Genomic DNA, 21,335 nt, shown 5'->3' on the forward strand with positions numbered 1-21,335 from the left:
TGGAGTATGTGTCGGTGATACGAAGACCAGGGTTAGAGGCCAAGATATCATTTTTGAACTTCTTCCTGCCAGACTTCGTGAGAAGGGAAGGATAGTAGTGAGGAGACGATGGAGAAGCTGGGGGGTGGGGGTAAGGCAGGTAGGTGTGGGACAAAAATAAAAAAGAGTGGTGAGGTCACTGGGCAGGCAAGTTACAGAGAAGCAACAGCATACAAGCAAAATACAGGGAATTAAAATAGAGAATTTTAAGCGCATTATAAAAGAACAATTATAAAAAAAGGCCTATGCTACTCAGGGATAAGTATGAATAGGGTTTACTATTTTAGAAGTGCCATAGAGCAGTTCACGGAAAGCACAACACAGAATTGTAGTTTTAGAATAGCAGAATCTATTCAAGGTCAGTATAACCTATTGGTATTTAAACTATTTCTAAGAACAGGAATAGACAGTTTAACCAATGAAACTTTTCAGAAGTGTGTTATACAATTTTAAGGTAAGAAGGAACGTTATGACTATTTCAGAAGTGCTATAAAGCAGTTCAGGGAAAGCATAACCCAAGTATACACTTTAAGAATGGCAAAGCTAGTCAAGTTAAGTAAGGATCCCATTATACTTTTAAGAAGTGCATTCAGCAATTCAAATGCCAGTACTATAATGTTTTAGGAGAGATACTATCTACTGTAGTTACTCACTCTAGGATAGATAAAATAATCCCAAAGGGGGACCCTAAGGGTCCCCAGCAACACTGCCCATAAGGAGCTGTGTCCTACAATATTCAAATACCGATGCCTTTTAGCGTTATGGAGAAAATAGACTACATAATACAGGTACAATACAAAGAATATAGTCCAAAAGACAGCCCATAAGAATGAACGAGTGGGAAAAGGCTCCACTCATTCAGAATTAAAGAAAAAGGTCCAGAATTCCAGCAAAATGTGCTGGGGGTTCTCACTAGGAGAGGGGATGAAGCATAAAAATGATACATCTCCCTAACACAGGCGTCTTTTCTTCATCTTCCTCTTTGTATTGAGCTCTAGTGGCCGACTTGCAGCAGGTCCCAGAATCAGAGTCTTCATCAAGAACTACAGCACAACCTCTGAAAACTCTCCCTGCAGTTTACAGAAAGGGGCGGTCTGGTTGTCCAACCAGGACAGCCAGCCCTCCCTAGTGGGAACTGGTTCCTTTCAGGCAAGGTTAAAGACAAAGGGCTGCAGAGTTTTGGACTCCTCCCTCGCTTCCTGCCTTCACAGGCACTCTGGAACCTTGGCAGGGAATACAAAGGACTCCCTCTGAAGAAAAACTACAACCAAGATCTTTCCTCCCTAGAACGGCAGAAGACGACCTAAGAACGAACAAGGACACTTACAAATGGCGAAAAAAGAAGGAGGCCACCATTCTAGAAGAATGGTGACCCTCCTATGCATTACTGCGGCTGATTTCACAGCCTGCGAGTAATACGACTGAAAAATCATTAACGTAAAATCACTGCCACCAGCCATTCAAGTAAACCTGCAATTGTAACAAAAATATTACCAGGTAAGTAAGAAAGGGGATACATTGTATCTCCCCAGCACTCCACAAACGGTGGGGTGTGCTGGCTCACTTAAAATAAATGCAAAGGGGATGGGGATCCCACTATACATCTTGGGAACAGAAGTTCACCCAAGAAAAAAGAATTAAAAACGGAAGCCCAAAGGGGCAACCCAGCCTAAGCCCAAAAGTTATAGGGAACTATATCTCCAATCACACACTATGGAGAGACAAAAAAAGGTCACCCATAAAAAGAGTAAAAGACTAGGTGAGAAGGGACAAAGATTCCCACTCACCAAGGAAAAAGGGAATATAAATCACAAAGTTCAGCAAAAGGTCCTGGGGTTGACACAGGTTAGGAAAATGTATCACTGAAATTAAAATCTTACCCAACGGAGATTTCCTGGATCGACACCACCCAGTGTTAATTTGATAGAGATTTTCACAATGTTTTCAGTGCCCAATATATTACATCACTCCAGAGGACCATTCACTTCAGCACAGACATTTCACTGACCCCTCCTCTCATATGGGGGTGCGCCTCGTCTGCCTATGCAGTAGTGGGCACTACTGGAGCGCTGCAATCCCCACAAGTTCTTGTGTTCTTTTAAGACCGAGCAGCATGGTTTGGAGATGGACACATACATTTATTCCTCAAAAGCTCTCTGATCTCCCCTTGGAAGGACGTATGTTATATGGGTTGTGATGTCACACTACCAGGAATTAGGCACATGCCTGCCTGAGGCTAAGCCCACCTCAACTCAAATGGAATAGTTTACCACAATAACGTAAAAAGCAGTTCTTTGGGTAAAAGCATCTAGTTTGACCAACTTCCATCAATCCAATCCATTCAATAAAGTACAACATAAGGAGGAGGGATTATAAAAATTATTTAAAAAATGGCCTTTATGAATTTGATCACCTCCATTACATTTTTGGCCCATTATTTGGCCAGTGAATTGGCCACCAATGCTCACGTACATGTGCTAGGATGTCTCCGGACAGAAAAGCACCCCGTGCGTACTGTACTCCATTCTACGTTTAATGTTTTTGTGGACTCTTCATTGCCTCATTCTGCTGTCAGGTCCATTTGTCTTCACTTATAACCCTCCCTGTGAATCACTTTTGATGAGTGACATTTTGGGACTCCCAAATCCACATAACATTTGCTCTGAGCTAAATCATCTGAAACCAGAATCCCAACAGGGGCCCAATAGAAATCCCACTTAAAGGCAGCAGCCAAATCAGCTTTTAAGACTGCCACAAATCACAGAGTTGGCAACATTAAACTTTCAGAAGCACCACTGCCTCGGATTCTTCAAAAACAGCCATTATTTTCATAGGACGATTTTACAAAATGCAAATGGGCAAACTTAAAAGAATTATGGAACTATTTAAATTAATATTTGTGTACTTACCCCCACTCTTAATGAGGATATCAAACAGGTCGTCCATCTGCTGACTGTGGGCATTGGAGACCTAAGACAGAAAACACAAACCATGAGACTACTTCCGGGCCTTACTACTGTGCCAGGCCGTGGCTCACTGAAAGCCGGCACGGACTTCCCATGAATAAATCCCACCATGAGCAGCGCAAGCAGCTAATTGTATAACTCCTTCGAGAGCAGAGGCGAGCACAAAAGCCAGCTTCATTTTCAAATAAATAATAACCATGGAATGTAAGATAAGTCAGCACTGATGTACGGCATTCTCTGGCCAAAGGGTTATGCACAGTCCCACATTTTGGCAGGATCGTGTTTATGGAAAACAGAAGTGTGCAAATAGAGGTTATTAGAGAAACGATGATGGTAAAATAAATACACTTAACATTAAAGAGATCATTTTTTGAAAAACTTACTACATTATATGCATCATGCCTTTTCATATTCACGGCCTCACAAATTGCATTCACATGCCAATTATTTTATTCGCAAAAGAAAGGGACATATATTTGTGAATGTGGGATACATTATTTTTGATCTATACAAAAGCTGTCAGGCAAGCTTTGATGGCTGTTAGAGCAATTTCTGGGTGGTACACCTGGTGGGCCAATGTGAGATGAATGTATTCCAATTTAGTAAATGATTGCACTTTGAAGCTTGGATATTTCACAACTGTTACTGGTTAGGGGGATTTTCAGTGGATAAGCAAGGGTTTTTCACACTTGGTCTAACTAATCTCTCTTATGGGTAGTGTAAGCCCAGCAGGAAGACTTAAACATAACAGATCAATGGTTTTGTGTGTAGGTATAATGAACAAACAGTGCAGTTTTATAGGTGCACACAGATGTGTAAAAGTATAATATTAGGACTAACCATGTTGAAGTAAAAATCAAGGATTCTATAACCGCACACACAATTATATACATATATTGGGCAGCGATTTCTACCCTATAGTTAAGAAAAACAATTTTCATTGACTTTTCCCAACATTTTACTGCTAAAGATGTTCAATGGACTGATTTGGCTGAAAATTTTAAATACAAATGTCTGGCCCCGGCTCCCTCGAACTTTCAGAGAAAATGTGTTAACGGTGTTACTTTTTAAATAAATCTCTCCCATCGTGCTTAGAGGCACTGAGCTTTTCAGAAATGAAAAGCAGTAATTTTTTCATGAATGGTTCAAATCATTCCCACAGAAATGCAGAAAAAGAATTAAAGTGATATTTGAAGGTGGGAAAGAGGTGGTTTCACATTGCGGTAGCAGAGGGGAGGGGAAAGGAGCCACCAGTTAGGTAGCCACTTTAGGCAGGGCTGGGGAGTTCATTTTGAGTCCAATCGTTTCAGTCTTGCCACGGGATTCCCAGAGAATTCCCACAGGTACATCAAAAGACGTGGTCTGAATATAATAGTGCATCACCGGAAAAAGCAGGGGAGATTGCACAATAGGAGACAGTTACGAGGGATTTACACAGAGGTAGGTGGGGAATATAACAAGGAAGGGGGTGTGCATATAGACTGCAGCAGTGGGGCTGAGGAAGACTAATTTGCAAGCAAATTCCCACTATTGCGGCAGGGCTCACAATTGAGATTGGATAAGCCAGAGCTAAAAGCAGCTACTGGGTATCCAGAAATAACCAATCACTATGAGCTACCACTGCGGAATGAGTTAGTACACCGCATTCCGCAAATGTAACTTCCACATAAAATGCAAACATATCAATTTGTCCATTATTTATGACCCCTTATGTTTTAAACATTGTATAGATGTGTTGTAATGTATATTTTAAGATTGCCCCAAATGCATGCAGTTAAATTCACATAGGTGCGTTTGTTCGTCATCCGTTGGCCCAGGGCGGCAAATGAAGCTCCTGGTAGCTGTTTCTGTCAAGCTAACTGGGCTCTTTTAGGCGACAGGCAAGGGCTAAATAGCTCCCAGTTCCCCTCAATTACGAACCCTGCTGCAGTAAATCGGTAAAAGCTGCATTACCGTGGCAATACAATGTGACAAAGGTAGTCGTGGTTATTTTTCCATGGGAAATGTTTGTGGGAGACTACTGCAGAAGAAGAGATGAATGAAAAGAAAACTGGGGCACTAAGAACATACAGTTTTTATAAGGGTCCTTACACAAGTCTGAACAGGTGTTAGCAGGACCTACGCACCAACTACCTAACATTCATAGAACCCCCTCACAGGTCCAGGTTCTTACTATGTTTAGGTAATGCTTTTGGAACTTGATGATATCAACCAGAAGCTGCAATGGGGAGCGTATATAGCATTCAGTAAAGCCCAACACACAACGATCCATTACACATCTCTAGTGTCTTTACTTGAACTTCATAGCAATTTTACTAGCTAGAATCTTGGCACACAGACACTGGACCCGACCACTGCATTTCAAAGTTTACCAGCTGCGATTTGCTCCAGATTATGCCATCTGATAACTTACCAAAATGGGGCCAAAGATCCACAACTCTTAAGTGCATCAGAAATACATGATCTGCCCTTCCCCACCTGCCTGGCCAACTTGTCCTTCCCCTTCTCTCTCCTGTGGGCATAAACACCTTTCGACCGCACCAGCACAAGTGTATGTCAAGCACTGTGACAAGGTCCCCTGCTAGGTTTCGGGATGCCCATAAGGGTGCTCCTGGAACCCTTGCAGATCACCTCCTCAGCACACTCTCCTCGTAGCGGGCAACAGGTACATGGCTCACATGTAGCTACCACTCGCGCCTAGAAACACTTGTGTACAGGCACGTTATAAATGCCATATCATATCACTCCGCCAGGGAGAATTCCATGGTCAATTTTCCAACTAGGTCCAATTCAAAACCTGGATCCAGAAAAGGAGACCTGGGACACATGAAAGAGACCATCAGTGTGAGTGTCCGAACCAAGGTCCGGAAGGCTGCAAGAACACCAGAGAGCACTACCCCAGCCCAGGTCACCCATGATTTTCCCAAAGATGAAGGTGAGGACTACATGTCTCATAATCCTCCGGTTTTCCTGAAGGAAAACCATGAACAAGCTGAGGGGAGAAGGGGGGTTAACCCAAAGAAGTGTATACCTAAACTCTGGGAACATAGACCTGAGGATTCTGCAACCCTTACCCTTAGAGACAAAAAAAGCGTACCCCCATCCCCTCTTAAAACCAAAAGAGGGAAACAAGATTTTATAGTCTCCCTTACTCTCCTAGGGAACATTTCATAAACAGACCAAACTGAGGAAAACAGAAGGCCAAAAGCTGCTCCGGGGAGACAGAACCTTTCAGGCGCAGGCAGGGAGAGACAGCTGCAAAAAGCAGGCAGACAGACAGGAAGATGCAGAGCAGCCTACTGAAATCCAAGATGGCTGCCCTACATCGTATAGGCTCTGCTCCAATGAGCCCCCCACGCAACCTGCAGGAAGGAAGCTGCTGCAGCCAATCAGAGTGGAGCCCTGCCCCAAAGCTACAGCTGCAGCCCTAAAGGCCAGCCAAGGGGAGGAGCCAGGTCATGCTTACTTGCAGCACTTCTGGTTCAACCAGGCCAGCAAGGGAGGAGAAAGCTAGTACCGACCACTGATCATGCCTCAACCAGCACCAGAACAGATCTTTCCACTATGGATCCCACAGGGGAAGCAGCCATCGCCCAACCTTGCAAACCATCCTAGATTAGCAGATTTATTTAAGAACAGCTAGCACTCCACAAGGCTTGAACACTCTCCTGCAGAAGTATGTGCAAGGAGAAGCCCCAGCAGCATCTTTTCAAAACCTTAAGCCGATTGGGGAAGTGACCACATGAGACCAGGACAACAGTCCCTTCTATTTCACCCGATTGCTGCCAGGGGAACTGAAGTCTGCCTACCAGGTCCTCAACGAAGACCAGGCCATGAACCTACGCAATGTGATCCGTGAGTGGCTCGGACTGGATGTGGAGAACCAGCAGCAACAGCAGAGAGGTCCTACTTCTACTCAGAGACATCTCAACAGATGGCAATAGATGGCAAACATTATACAGGTTTCTGGTGGAGAAGAGGCTGGCCTGGCAGAACTTCGAGTTGGTCAAGGAATGAAAGTTATGTGAAAATTGTTACCACACCTGTAACACTTTCTAGAAAAGAGTATAGCTAGCGTTTACACCAGGACGCCTAACCCCTATCCCTGCTTATTGTATGGCAAACGACATCTCCCATAATTCCTCCCCTCTTCACACTGACACTATTGAGCCGAGGAAGATGAGGAATGAGGCCAGGAAGATTACCTCTATTGACTTGCAATGGCTCTGTCCCTTTAATAAGACCAGATATAATCCTAACTATACACACCTGCCACTTGTTAACATTACGTCAGGATAAGGAACAAGTTACTTACCTGTAACTGTTGTTCTCCAGCATGGGTTTGGCATGGATTCACATGCTCATGAATATTCCCCGTCGTCAGGCTGGGAATCCTCGGTAAAGAAAAAAATCAGTATCAGTTTCGTTTCTGATCCGTCTTTCTTAGTAGTAACCAATCACTGATCTCTGGGTCATACTGGCCCCAGCCAATGACTGCCCTCTCCCTAAGCCCTGCCTCTGGCAGCCATCCTCAGATTTGGTAGCACGCCAAGTGGCAGTATAACCAAGTGAAGAGCCCCAGAGGGGTAGGTGGGAGGGTTCGCATGTGAATCCATGCCAGACCCATGCTGGAGAACAACAGTTACAGGTAAGTAACTTGTTCCTTCTCCAGCATGGGGTCTGGCATGGATTCACATGCTCATGAATAAAAGAATACATAGCAGTATACACATGCACAACCACGGGAGGTGGCAAAGGCTCAACATTAAGCATTACATACAAACTCAACATTTAGCAATTCTTACCTCCTCACCAGGCTCACCTTAGGCAAACAGGTTGCGCAGCACTGCTTGGCCGACCCTGGACTCCTCCCTGGAGTCCTGATTGACGCAGTAGAATCTTGTGAAGGTGTGCGTCGACCTCCACGTAGCAGCCCTGCAGATGTCCAGCAGGGGCACCCCAGACAGGAACGCCGTGGTAACAGCGATCGCTCTGGTCGAATGGGCTATCGGACGGCCGGGCAGCGGTCGGTTTGCCAACCGGTGACAGTGCATGATGCAGCCGGAGAGCCATCTGGAAATGGAAGTCTTCGATAGAGCCTTCCCTTGGTTCACAGACCCAAAGTTCACAAACAGTTGTGACGTCTTCCGAAAACTCTTCGTGCGATCCATGTAGAACTTCAGCGCTCTAGCTACATCCAGCGAGTGCAAAGTCCTCTTGTCCGGCGTCGAAGGCGACGGGAAGAAAACTGGTAACACCAAGGGCTCGTTGAGGTGGAAGTCCGATGGCACCTTGGGCATGAAAGAGGGGTGCGTCCTCAGCACCACCCTTGTGTCATGAAAAGTCAAGTATGGAGGCTTGCAAGATAGGGCCTGGATCTCTCCCACACGTCGTGCGGAGGTGATGGCCACAAGGAACGCTGTCTTCCATGACAGGAACTTCAAAGGCGCCGATTGCATAGGCTCAAATGGGGCCCCCCCCATGAGCCTGGTCAGCACCACATTAAGCTCCCACGCCACGGCGGGAGCCTTCACCGGCAGGAATGATCAGAATAGTCCCTTCATAAATTCCTTCACCAGGCGATGAGACCACAAGGACGCCCGTCCCGTAGTCCTGGTATATCGGGAAATGGCAGCCAGATGTATTTTTGATGGAGGCGTGAGCCAGTCCAGCTTTGGCCAGCGACAGTAGGTACGGCAGTACTTGAGGGGTCGTAATCCGCAGAGGGTTAATCTTCTGTGCACGGTACCAGACAGAGAACCTCTTCCATTTATGACCGTAACACGAGAGTTGAGGACGCCCTGGCTTTTGCAAGAACCTCTCTACAATCAGCCGGTATATCGTACCTTCCAAACTCTATTGCTGCAGGAGCCAGACCTGCAAGTTCAGCGACTGTGGGTCGTGATGGAGAATGGCGCTTCCTTCTCTGGAGAGAAGATCCGCGTCCGCGGGCAGCTTGACTGGTGGGGACGTTGACAAGTCCAGAAGGTCCGGGAACCAGATCTGCCGCGGCCACGCCGGTGCGACGAGGATCATCCTGCACCTGGACTTCTTGAGCTGGTTGATGAGGCGGAGCAGCAACGGCAATGGAGGGAAGGCGTATAGAAACAGGCCGTCCCAGGGGAACGAGAAAGCATCGCCCATGCTCCTCGGCTGTGGGAACCTGCTGGCGAACCTCTGGCACTTGGAGTTTGTCGCCGTCGTGAACAGGTCGATCTGGGGTTTGCCCCATCGTTGGAAGAGCCGATCCACTTGATCCTGGCGCAGTTCCCACTTGTGGCACGAGCGCAGCTCCCTGCTGAGTGAGTTGGCGATGGTGTTTTTTATTCCTGCCAAGTGGAAGGGAACCAGAAACATCCCCTGGGCGATGGCCCAGTGCCACAGATCCTGGGCCTCCTTGGATAGGGCTGGGGATCTGGTGCCCCCTTGCTTCCTTATGCAGAACATCGTGGTGGTGTTGTCGGTGAAGATCCTCATCACCTTGTCCTTGAGGGACGGAAGGAACGACTTCAGAGCCCAGAACCCTGCTCGGAGCTCCAGAATGTTGATGTGGAGAGTCCTCTCCTCCGGGAGCCAAAGGCCTCTTGTGTGGAGATCTCCACCTCCTGAAACGCCGGGGTTTGAAAGTCCGTGCCTGTAGTGAGGTGAGCACAGGTGCCACACCATAGGATCGCCTGACGGAACTCCTCGTCGAGAGGGATCCTGTCCTCGAAGCAGCCTGTCGCCTGAAACCAGCGGGCGTCGAGGAACTCCTGTAGCGGACGCATCCGAAGTCTGCAAAGGGGCAGAAGATAGATGCATGAGGACATCATCCCGAGAAGGGACTTGATGGACCTCACCCTGGCCACGTCCGTGGCTAACAGACGCCGCACCTTGCCCAGGATGGTCTTGGTCCTCTCCTCTGAAGGGGAGGCCAATTGCCCCACTGTATCGAGCTTCGCTCCCAGAAACAGTGCTACTTGCGATGGAACCAGGTGGGATTTGGGGTAGTTGATGGCAAACCCCAGCTCCGTGAGCAACCGGACGGTCCTCGCCGTGTGTTCGACGGCGAGTTCCCTTGTCCTTGCCCGGATTAGCCAGTCGTCCAGGTAGGGTAGACGTGGATCCCCTGCAGGCGCAGCCGCGCCGCTACTGGTGCCAGGCACTTGGTGAAAACCCTGGGTGCCGACTTTAATCCGAACGGTAGGGCTCTGAATTGGTAGTGGCGTCCCTGAACCACGAACCTGTGGAACTTCCTGTACCATTTTAGAATGGGGATGTGGAAGTAAGCATCCTCCAGGTCCAACAACGATAGGAAGTCGCCTTCCTCCAGCTGTCCCAGCATGTGCTGGAGGGTGACCATCCTGAATTTCTGCGCCTTGATGTATTTGTTTAACCGACACAGGTCCAGGATGGGGCGCCAACCGCCTGTCTTCTTTTTGACGAGGAAGTACCTTGAGTACACTCCGGAGCCCCGTAGCCTCCTGGGGACGAGCTCGATGGCACCTTTCTTGAGCATCGCCCTTACCTCCAACAGCAGTTGAGGGACGTGATTCTCCTTCCTGGCCACGGGAGGAATGCGAGGGCACTTCTTTTGGAATTCCAGCGAGTGCCCGTTGGCCAGGGTGTCCAACACCCAGCGGTCGGTGGAGATGGACTCCCACACGCTGACGAACTTCGTCAGCCGGCCTCCCACCGGGGTGCTTCGGTGGGGGGCCCGACAACACAGCCGGGTCAGTCCCCCTTGCTTGCTGCAACCTCTGTAGGCGTCCTGGGAAGAGGAGCGGGCCGTCCTGGCGGTAAGTTGAGGAGCCACCTCTGGATCCATTGGAGGCACCTTGTCTGCCTCCGGAGCTCCGAAAGGGTTGTCGCTGTTGAAGCACCCCTAGGGCCCGGGCCGTCTCCGAGTCGGTCTTGATGGCATGTAGAGACTCGTCCATCGCCTTACCAAAAAGGTTGTTGCCGTCGAACGGCATGTCCAACACTCTGGTCTGGACGTCCTGGCGAAAGTCTGTCACTTTGAGCCATCCTCGTCGTCGGAGGCAAACTCTGTTGCCCAGTTGGTGAAATCCGGTATCGGCAATGTCCGTTGCCACCGTTATGGCGTGATCCGACGCCACCTCGCCTTCCTGCAGAATTTGTAGGGCCTCCGCCCTCTTATCAGGTAGGAAGTCTAGCAGGGGAGCTATCTTGAACCAGAGCTCCCTGTCGTAGCAGGCCACGATCGCCAAGGCATTGGCCGCCTTAATCGTCGTCGCCGCCAACGAGATGACTCGTCGTCCCATGGAGTCCAACTTCTTGCCCTCGCTGTCCGGCGGGGAAGTGGAAGTTGAAGCCGCCGCACCCGCTGCCTTCTTCTTAACCGCTGCCAAGACGACAGAGTCCGGCATGGGCTGGGCCCTGAGGCACAAAAGGGCGGTATCGGGGACTCAGTACCTGTCCATCTTGGCAGGTGTCGTGGAAGGGTTCTTGAGGACAGCAAGCCCCTCGTCCCAGATGTCGTCGAGCAAAGGCACTGTGAGGACCGTCTTCCTCTTGGCCTCTCGTCGCTGGTACAGAAACCCTTCCTTTTTTTGTTCTTCAGGGCACAGCTGGAAGAGCTCGGATGCCCTGGTTATCATGGCGTGGAAAGAGCCAATTTCGTCGGCTGGAGAAGCCCGAGGGCGGGGGGGAATGGGTGATGACGGGATGTCTACTGTGTCATCGCCGCAGTCATTGTCCGTCCCCGTCGCTGTATCCGTCGCTGTATCCTCTCTAGGGTCCGGCGAGGGGGATGAGGGATCCACAGGTCTCGCAGGCACGAAGGGCGGAGCGGGGTGGACTCTCCTCCGCTTGTTCGGAGGGCTTCCCGACGGGCCTGGTTCTGGATCCTCTGTCGGGGTCCGTGGTAATCTCGTCCTTATCTCGGTACATAAGGATTGGATTGCCAACAAAATGGCCGCCGAGCTATCCTGGGGCTCGGGTAATGGCTGCGACGGACGGAATGGCCGCTCCTCTGGGCCCTCTTCGTCGCCAGCGTCACTATCTTCGATCACGTCAGCAGGGACCGCCCCCTGGGATCGAACCTTCTCGAACCTCTTGTTGAGGCCTATGAACCTCTCGTTGAGGCCTATGGACCTCTCGTTGAGGCCCTTCTCGGTTTCCACCAGCTCCTCCTCAGAGGCCGATTCCTAGTCTGTAATGGCCACCGGTCCCCCCCCTCTTTTTTCCGCCGGGGACTTCACGGGGGTCTTAACGATGGGCTGGAAAGAGGATTCCCTCCGCGGTGGCAGGGATACTCTGGGCCCAGAGGCCGTTTCCCCTGGCGTAGTCTCAGCCGGCTTGCCAGGGTCGCAGCGACCACTTCGATAGAGGCCTTTGCCGGCTGGATCAAAGCCCTCACCACCTTAGGTGCGTTCTTAGCCTTCGCCTTGGAGGAAGGGTCAGCGCCTCGCTCCTCCTTCGAGATCGACCGGGCCCGCTCCAGCGGCTTACCCGGGTTCTCAGACTTCCTCTTCCCCGAACCAGAGCGCTGGCTCGTGGTGGAACGTGCTGGGGAAGTAGCGCCCTGCCTGGCAGCCGAAGAGCCCGACCTTTCGGCGCTCCCGGTGCCCACGGACTCGCAGTGTTTGGCCTTCTGTTGGGCCCCCATCGCCGGGGCGCCCTCTCAGGATTTAGAAGCCCGCTCAGACTTTTTCTTCGCCTTCTCACCTGCTGTGCCCTTCTCCAGCCAGGCGGCGAGGCGGATACGACGATCTTGTTTGGTCCGTTCCGAAAGGTTCTTGCAGAACGCACAGTCCTTCTCCACGTGCGTCTTGTCCTCATGAAGGCAGTAGAGACACCGCGAATGCTAGTCCTCCTTGAAAACGTTCAGCAATCCGCATCCAGGGCAGCACCAGAACAGCCTGGATCCGGGCGTCGTGCTTCCCTTGTCCTGGGCCATCTCCGTTGAGGTAGGCCACAGATCTTCCGGAATCCTCCAAGAAGGTAAACTCGATGAAAACTTCACCCTTGAGGGGCGTAGAAGAATTCCGAAACGGGTCTCCGTTGTCGGAAGTAGAAACGGTGGAGCTTGAGGCTCGATTATACTGAAAAAATGAGAAAATCTCTGAAAAAGCATGAAAACGCAGCAAAAAACTCGAGAGCTAAAGCACGAGGACTCCCAACACTTGAGCGTGCGGTAAAAATCTGAGGATGGCTGCCAGAGGCGGGGCTTAGGGAGAGGGCAGTCATTGGTTGGGGGCAGTATGACCCAGAGATCAGTGATTGGTTACTACTAAGAAAGACAGATCAGAAACGAAACTGTTACTGATTTTCTCTTTACCGAGGATTCCCAGCCTGACGACGGGGAATATTCATGAGCATGTGAATCCATGCCAGACCCCATGTTGGAGAAAAGGTGACGCACACAGGCACACTCTGAGCGAGGCTGGGTACGTGAAGGAGCAGCTCTTTCGGGGCTGATGCGAACCAGGCTGTGGAAGTTGAAAGTCGTAAGCGTTAAAAGACTGAAACCGAGTAAGCGGGTAGGAGAAACCTTCAAGGTGCTTCGGAGTGGCCTGCTACCCTCCCAGGTGAATGACAGAGTTGGGGAGGAGCAGAGGAGGTGTTGGTAACTGCCTTGACTGCTACATGAAAGACATTGGTGAAAGGAGCCCAATTAACATGACCAGTGAGTTATCTAAGGCAACAAAAGCCTGGTTTGTGTTAAAAGCAAGAATGCATAATAGAAAGGACAATTACTGAACTGTTTGGAAAGTATAGAAAGTAACAGAGTGGGTACTGCTGTGGTAACTGTTGTTCTCCAGCTCCGGTCTAGCATGGATTCACATGCTCATGAATATTCCGTCGTCAGGCCGGGAATCCTCCGTAAAAGAAAAAACGGTTTCACTTTCACTTACAAACTGTCTTTCTCATATAAACCAATCACTGAGCTCTGGGTCATACTGCCCCCAGCCAATGACTGCCCTCACCCTAAGCCCCTCCTCTGGCAGCCATCTTCAGATTTGGTAGCACGTAAAGTGGCAGTATGACCAAGAAGAGCCGCAGAGGGGCAGGTGGGAGGGTTTACTGGAGAACAACTGTTAAAGGTAAGTAACTTGTTCCTTCTCCAGCATGGCGTCTGGCATGGATTCACATGCTCATGAATAAAGAATACATAGATACATACACAACCACGCGAGATGGCAAGGCTCAACAGAAGCAATTACTCTTACATTCGGAACAGGCTAACTTTCCAGTGAACAGGTTGCGTAGCACTGCTTGGCCGACCCTGGACTCCAATCTGGAATCCCCGTCAATGCAGTAGAATCTTGTGAAGGTATGCGTAGACATCCACGTAGCAGCCCTGCAGATGTCCAGCAGGGGTACACCAGACAGGAACGCCGTTGTCGCAGCGATCGCTCTGGTTGAATGGGCTGTCAGACGGCCGGGCAGCCGTCGGTTTGCCAACTGGTGACAGTGTGTGATACAGCCGGAGAACCACATCGTAATTGAAGCCTTGGACAATGCTTTCCCATGGTTCACAGGACTAAAGTTCACAAAACATTGAGACGTCTTCCGGAAACTCTTTGTGCGTGCCACATAGAACTTCAGAGCACGCGCCACATCCAGCGAGTGCAAAGTCCATTCAGCGACAAAGGTGCAGGAAAACACACAGGCAACACCAAAGGGTCGTTCAGGTGGAATTCCGATGGAATCTTTGGCATGAAGGATGGGTGTGTCATGAAAAGTCAGATAGGTCCGCTTGCAGGACAGTGCCTGGATTTCACCTACTCTCCTGGCAGAGGGGATGGCGTCGAGAAAAGGTGTTTTCCACAAAAGGAACTTGAGAGGGGCTTGAGGCATAAGCTCAAAGGGCCCCCCCCATGAGCCTCGTCAGTACCACGTTGAGGTCCCACGCCGGGGCAGGCGCCTTTACCGGCGGGGAACGAATGAAACAGTCCTTTGAGGAACTCCTTGACTAGACTGTGTGACCAAAGAGAAGACCGCCCCAGAGACCTGGTGTAGTGGGAGATAGCTGCCAGATGTACTTTGATAAAGGTGTGCGCCAGCCCCGGCTTGGCCAAGGACAACAAGTATGGAAGGATCTGCGGGGCCGTGACCTTCAAAGGGTTGATCTTCTGCAACATTGCGAAACACTTCCACTTGTGCCCGTAGCTCTTGAGAGTCGATGATGCTCTGGCCCTGGCAAGGACCTCCCTGCAGTCCGCCGGCAGCTCATACCCACCGAACTCTAAGGCTGCAGGAGTCAGCCCTTCAGGTTCAGCGAGCCTGGGTCGTGATGGAGGATTGCGCCTACCACCAGCAGCAGCTTGACTGGAGGTGATGTCGACAGGCTGAGAAGGTCCGGGTACCAAATCTGCCTCGGCCACGCCGGGGCGATGAGGATAATCCTGAGTCAGCACTGTTTGAGTTGATTGATGACTCACAGCAGGAGAGGCAATGGTCGGAACGTGCACAGGAACACGCCTTCCCACGGGAATGAGAATGTGTCCCCCATGCTCACTGGCTGGTGGAACCTGCTGGAGAATCTCGGTTTGCGATGGACTCCAAATGCCAGATCGATCTGGGGTCTGCCACACCTGAGGAAGAGGATTTACACTTGATCCTGTCAAAGCTCCAACTTGTGGCAAGAGTACAGCTCCCTGCTGAGGGAGTCGGTGATGGTGTTCTTGACTTCCACCAGGTGAAAAAGAATGAGAAACATCAGTGCCACAAGTCCTGCGCCTCTCTGGAGAGTGCTGGGGATCTGGTGCCCCCTGCTTCCTGATGTAGAACATTGTGGTGGTATTGTCCATGAAGACCCTCATCACCTTGCCCTTGAGGGACGGAAGGAATGACTTAAGTGCCCAGAACACTGCTTGCAGTTCCAAGATATTGATGTGGAGATCCCTCTCCTCCGGTAGCCACAGGCCTCTGGTGTGTAAATGTCCGGTGTGGGCTCCACAGACCTCCAGGGAAGCGTCCATGGTGACCGTCTCTTGGTACGGGGGACTCTGGAAATCCGTGCCCCTGGCGATGTTGGAGCGCACACACCACCACCTTATCGCTTGACGGAACACCTCATTGAGCACAATCCTGTCTGTGAAGCTTCCAGACACCTGGACGCACCGAGCGTCCAGGAATTCCTGAAGGGGCCGCATCCGCAACCTGCAGAGCCTGATCAGGTATATACATGATATCATGCTGAGCAGCGACTTGATGGTCCATAAAGTGGCGATCTTCAGTGCCAATAGCTGTTGCACCTTGCCCAAAATGGCTGCTATCCTCTCCTCTGAGGGGGCCACCAGGCAGGGGACAGTGTTGAGCCTGGACCCCAGGAACAGCACATTCTGCGATGGAATCAAGCAGGACTTTGGAAAGTTCAACACGATCCCCAGATCTGTCTGCAGCCTGATGGTCCGGTCTGTGCGTTTGACAGCGATTTCCCCTGACTTGGCCCGGAGAGCCAGTCGAGGTACGGGTACATATGTATCACTTGCAGACATATATGGACCGCCACTGCCAGGCACTTTGTAAACACCATGGGCGCCGACTTCAGTCCGAAGGGGAGGGCCTTGAATTGGTAGTGCTTTCCCTGTCCCACGAAGCGCAGGAACTTCCGATGCTTCTCGTGAATGGGGACGGGGAAGTAAGCATCCTCTAGATCCAGCAGCGTCACGAAGTCCCCTTCCTCCAGTTGGCTGAGCATGTGTTGCAACGTGACCATCCTGAATTTCTGGGACTTGAGGAACTTGTTGAGATGTCGCAGCTCGAGAATGGGCCTCCAGCCCCCTGTCTTTTTTTTTTACTGAGAAGATTCTAGAGTAGACTCCAGAGCCCCAGAGTCGCTTTGGAACTAGCTCTATCGCCCCTTTTCTTAGCAAGGGCCGCACTTCCTTCAGGAGCTGAGGGATGTGCTGCTCCTTCCGGGCCACCAGTGGTATCCGCGGACACTTCTGCTGGAACTCTAGAGTGCGTCCATGGGCGAGAGCGTCCAGCACCCATCAATCAGTGGAGATCTTTTCCCACTCACTGACGAACCCTGCCAGCCGGCCTCCAATTGGGGTGCAAGGGTGGGGGCCCGATGCCCTGGCCGGTTCAATCCTGCTTCACAGCCAGCCTTGGGAGCGACAACAGCGGCCACCTTTGAAAGCCTTGAATGACCCTGTGTAGGCCTCCTGAGTCATATGATGGGAGGGTTGGAGGTACGAAGATGATCCTCCTCCCCCCCTTGCCTCCCCACCAAAACCCTTTGACTAACTTCCGGATTTGCCTCCTGAGGCATGAAATGAAGGGTGATGTTGCTTCAGCGTGCCTACGGCACGGGCTGTCTGTCGGTCTTGATGGCTTGCAACGATTCCTTTCGACTCCCTTCCCAAAGAGATTGTCCCAGTCTAATGGCATTTCCAGGACACTCGCCTGAACTTCCTTCCGAAAGTTGGTGGCTTTCAACCAGCCAGGATGACGGTGGCAGACACCATTCCCCATCTGTCGGAACCCCATGTCTGCGATGTTCAGGGCCACGGTGATGGCATGGTCCGATGCCATCTCGCCCTCCTGGAGGTTCTCCAGTGCCTCAACCCGCTTGTCGTCGGGGAGAAATTCCAGCAGTGGGGCCATCTTATACCACAGTTCAGTGTCTTATCTGGCCAGGATCGCAAGAGCATTCGCCGCCTTGACCGCCGTTGCTGCCGAGTATATCACATTCCTACCCTACCCATGGCATCCAACTTCTTCCCCTCACTGTCTGGGGGAAACGGAGGCTGAAGACTATGGATTTGAGGACTTCTTCCTCCCAGCGGCAGAGACCACAGTCCCGGGAGGGCTGCGACCGCAGGCACTTGGGTGCAGACTCTGGCACCCGGTATTTCTTTTCCATCCTGTATTTTCGCCAGGGCTGAGGCGGGATTCTTCACAGCGCCAGGCCCTCATCCCAAACGTCGTCCAGGAGAGGCACTGCCTGAATGGTCTTCCTTTTCGCCTCTCTGCGCTGGTAAAGGAAACCTTCCTTCTAGGTCTCTTCTTGCGTCAGCTGAAGACCTCAGACGCACGGGCGACCATGGAGTGGAACAATCCGACTTCGTCCAGCGGAGAAGCCCTCAGCGGCAGGGAAACGCTGCCGTCGTCCGCGTCTGTCGTCGCCGTGTCCATCCCGTATCCCTAGGGTGGGAGGGTATGTGAGTCGGTTTATGAGGAGGCATAGGATGCCATTTCCTCTTCTTCACCGGCGGGGGGCCCGGTGCCACTGGGCCCTGCAGTGCCATCGGCATCCTCCTCTGGATCTCGGACACCATCGTGTGGATAGTTGACAGGATGTCCAGCGACACGTCCCTGGGAGTTGGAGGGGAAGTAGGCTTGATGGGCCCAGCGCCTATGTCATCGTCGGCTCCGCTGTCGTCCCCCTCGACGATTCCACCATCGGCGTCCACAGCGTTTCTGACGCCGTTGTCGTCATTCCCCACATCCTCCAGGACCGTGTGAACGGAGACCATTTCCTCTTCAAACGAATTAGAAATATCCGTGCCCTGGAGTACAGTAGAGGCCTCTACTGCCGCCCCACCCCCTTTTTGTGTCCTAAGGGCTAGGGCCGGGCACAGGGCTGGCATCCTTTTGTCCAGTGTTTCTCCGCCGGCTTGGCTGAAGCCTCCCGTCTGGAAGGAAGGGCCACTCTGGGCATCGCAGGGGACCCCTGGACTGGGTGAGCCCCTTTCGCCTTCAAGAGGGCGGTCACCACCAGCTCGAATTGTCAGGATGACTTCTCCTGGACTACCTGGGCCTTCAGGGGTAGGTTGGACAAGTTACCCTGCACCTTAGTCTTCTCCGGCTTCTCGTGCAGTTTCCTGGGGTTATCCGACTTCCTCCTCGAGGAGGAGCTGGAGAGATGGCTTGAGAGTGATGCAGACAGTGTCGATGACCGTGCCCTGCCCGTCGCGGGACCCGCTTGTGCGGCGACCCCGACGGAAACAGACTTGTAGTGCTTGGCCTGGTCTTGGGCCCCCACGGATGGAGCGCCTTCAAAGGACTTAGAAGCCCGCTGCTCGGACAGGCCGGTCCTGGGTGAGGCATGCCCCTGCTTGCCACGCGGGGTAAAGGCCTTGGCATTGAGCCACGGTGCCAATCTACTGTGCCGATCCATGACAGAGCGTTTGGTGAATCCCAGGCAAATTTTGCAATCCGCTTCATTGTAATCCAGATGAATCCATGCCAGTCCCCATGCTGGAGAACTACAAGTACCAAGAAGCATTGATGTTGTGAAGTAATGAAAAGAGGCCGAAGTGGTCATGTAGAGGTCTATGGAAAATCCTTGCAATTTTGGAAATCTTCGACAGAAAAAAAGAAAAAGATAAAAAGTGGGGAAGGGGTCCCCCACAAAGAGAAAGACAGGCTTGAGACCGGCAGAGGGAAGCCTGTGCTGAACTGTGAGAAAGTGAAAAGGTAATTGGGGGGTGGGGGGGCTGTGCTGAAACTGTGGCAAAGGAAAAGTCAAGAGAAGAACTGTATTTATGGCAAGGCGGGCGAAGCCTGAAGAAGTGATTGAAATGCTAAAAGCTTGAAGCCCAAGCCTGAAATGTTGAATTGTACCAGTGGGCCAGAGTGTGCAAGACTGATAGAACTGTGCCATCCACCTATCCATTTTAAGAAACTCTCAAGACCCTGTGCTGCTGAACATGGGTAAGTGAGGTGTTACCTAAGCCACTATGACATTTCTTTTAAGAACATTTTTTTTCCTTTTGTATTCCCTTTACACATTTGTCATTTAAGAAGGAGGGCAAGGTTCGTTTTATTTTAGTATAGACCTTTTTATTTTGACTAGACTGACTTGGACTTACTTGTTTGTTAGTTTAATGGTCGAGACTACTCCCATTCTGGAGTTAGGGCAAGTTAGGAATTCTACCAACCCAACCAAAACATCAAAATAAAGGTTTTCGAAATGTGCATCTATTGTGTCTGTGTGTACTGTTGATACCATGCCTTCCTTACAAACCCTTATAAGAGGCCCCACGGGAGGCTGAACAAGTGTTGGCAGGACCTGTGCCCAACTGCTTCACACTTAAATTGAACTAGATGACATCAACCATCTGTTTGGTGTACATAACATACATTATATCCAACTAGTAAGGCCCGGAGAATGACTACGTTCCCTCAATGTTCCATCTACTACACAAGCAAGGCTCCAAGCGTGCCGCCCCCAATTAACGAAGGAGCACAGCTCTAAGACCCATTCATTCACGGCTCTAGGCTGTCAATCATCACACAGTAGGATGGCTGTCCACCAGCTGGCCAATTGGAACTGTTTTCACTCAGGCACATCTAGAGACAAAGGACAGGGATGTTTCAGGACCCTCCCTCACTTCCTGCCTTTCCAGACAAACTGGAGCCTGGGCGGGCTTCAGGGCTTGAAGCCCGCCAAAGGCAAAACACAAAGGACTCGAACCTGATGCAAACAACAGAGTAAAAATCCAGAAGAAATAACAATATGAAGGTATGGCGAATATGAAGATAGGGGCCATTTTGAGAAGATGGTCACCCTTGGGTGCAGCACTGCACCTGAGGTATCAGCCTGCAGATACATGTCACCAGGTAGTACAACAGAAACCACTGCACGAGCCATTCAAAAGTGTTAGTGTAACAAAATGTTACATAATGACTGGGTTAAAGGAATTACTATGTAACCCCTCAGCCCTCCACATAGGGTGGTATGTGATGGACCCATAAAGTAAAAGGTAAGTAAGACAGGGGTCATCTTAATATTCTTGGGAACAGTAGTTCGCCCAAGAAAATGTAGTTAAACATTAAGAGCAGTCCATGGGATTTCTCAGTGGCACTGCACAAAAGGTGCAGTGTGTCACAATGCAAAATCAGATGCCTATGGGGTTTACCAGACTCCATAAACCAGTAAGGAACACAGAAAATCAGAGTCCGGAAAACACATGAGTGAGTGAGAAAAAGATGCCACTCACGCAAGAGTAAAAATTAAAATGCCTGAGTCCAGCAAAAGAGCTGGGGGTCTCTAAGGTTAAAGGGAATTGGCACAGAAATAAAAAAATCGCCCTAAGACATTACAAGACCCAAAACTTGAGCATGAAACGTTGCTAAAACCATCATGGAATTCAATACAATTCTCAAAGGAATTGCCAAAAGATGGCTGAAGTAATGGCTGCATTATTCAGCAATGGATAATTGTTACATAGTCACACGTTTGAGCGTGGTGTGGAGCAAGAGGCCAGCATTAAATAGTCACAAAAAGTGCTTTAAATTGGCTGCAATTTCTGTGGTGACACTGTTCACACACTGGTAGGTAATACCCCTATCCTGAAACTCAGCTTGCAAGCTTCTCTAAAATGCAAAAAATGCATTGTGATGAACTCTCAGTTCCTGCAGAGGGGG

General features: G+C 50.6%; 1 protein-coding gene across 2 annotated transcripts in view; it reads right to left on the reverse strand.

Moving 5' to 3' along the window:
- Nucleotides 1-21,335, reverse strand: part of MRTFB (myocardin related transcription factor B) — a 498,019-nt gene that overhangs the window by 34,886 nt on the left and 441,798 nt on the right. For both annotated transcript variants that reach the window (XM_069647827.1, XM_069647828.1), the window contains one exon: nucleotides 2,949-3,009. In XM_069647827.1, the coding sequence (XP_069503928.1) occupies nucleotides 2,949-3,009 (61 nt within the window). The remainder of the gene's footprint in view (nucleotides 1-2,948; nucleotides 3,010-21,335) is intronic.

The sequence above is a fragment of the Ambystoma mexicanum genome, chromosome 2q, assembly GCF_040938575.1.
Source record: "Ambystoma mexicanum isolate Mex_15411 chromosome 2q, UKY_AmexF1_1, whole genome shotgun sequence".
Lineage (NCBI taxonomy): Eukaryota > Metazoa > Chordata > Amphibia > Caudata > Ambystomatidae > Ambystoma > Ambystoma mexicanum.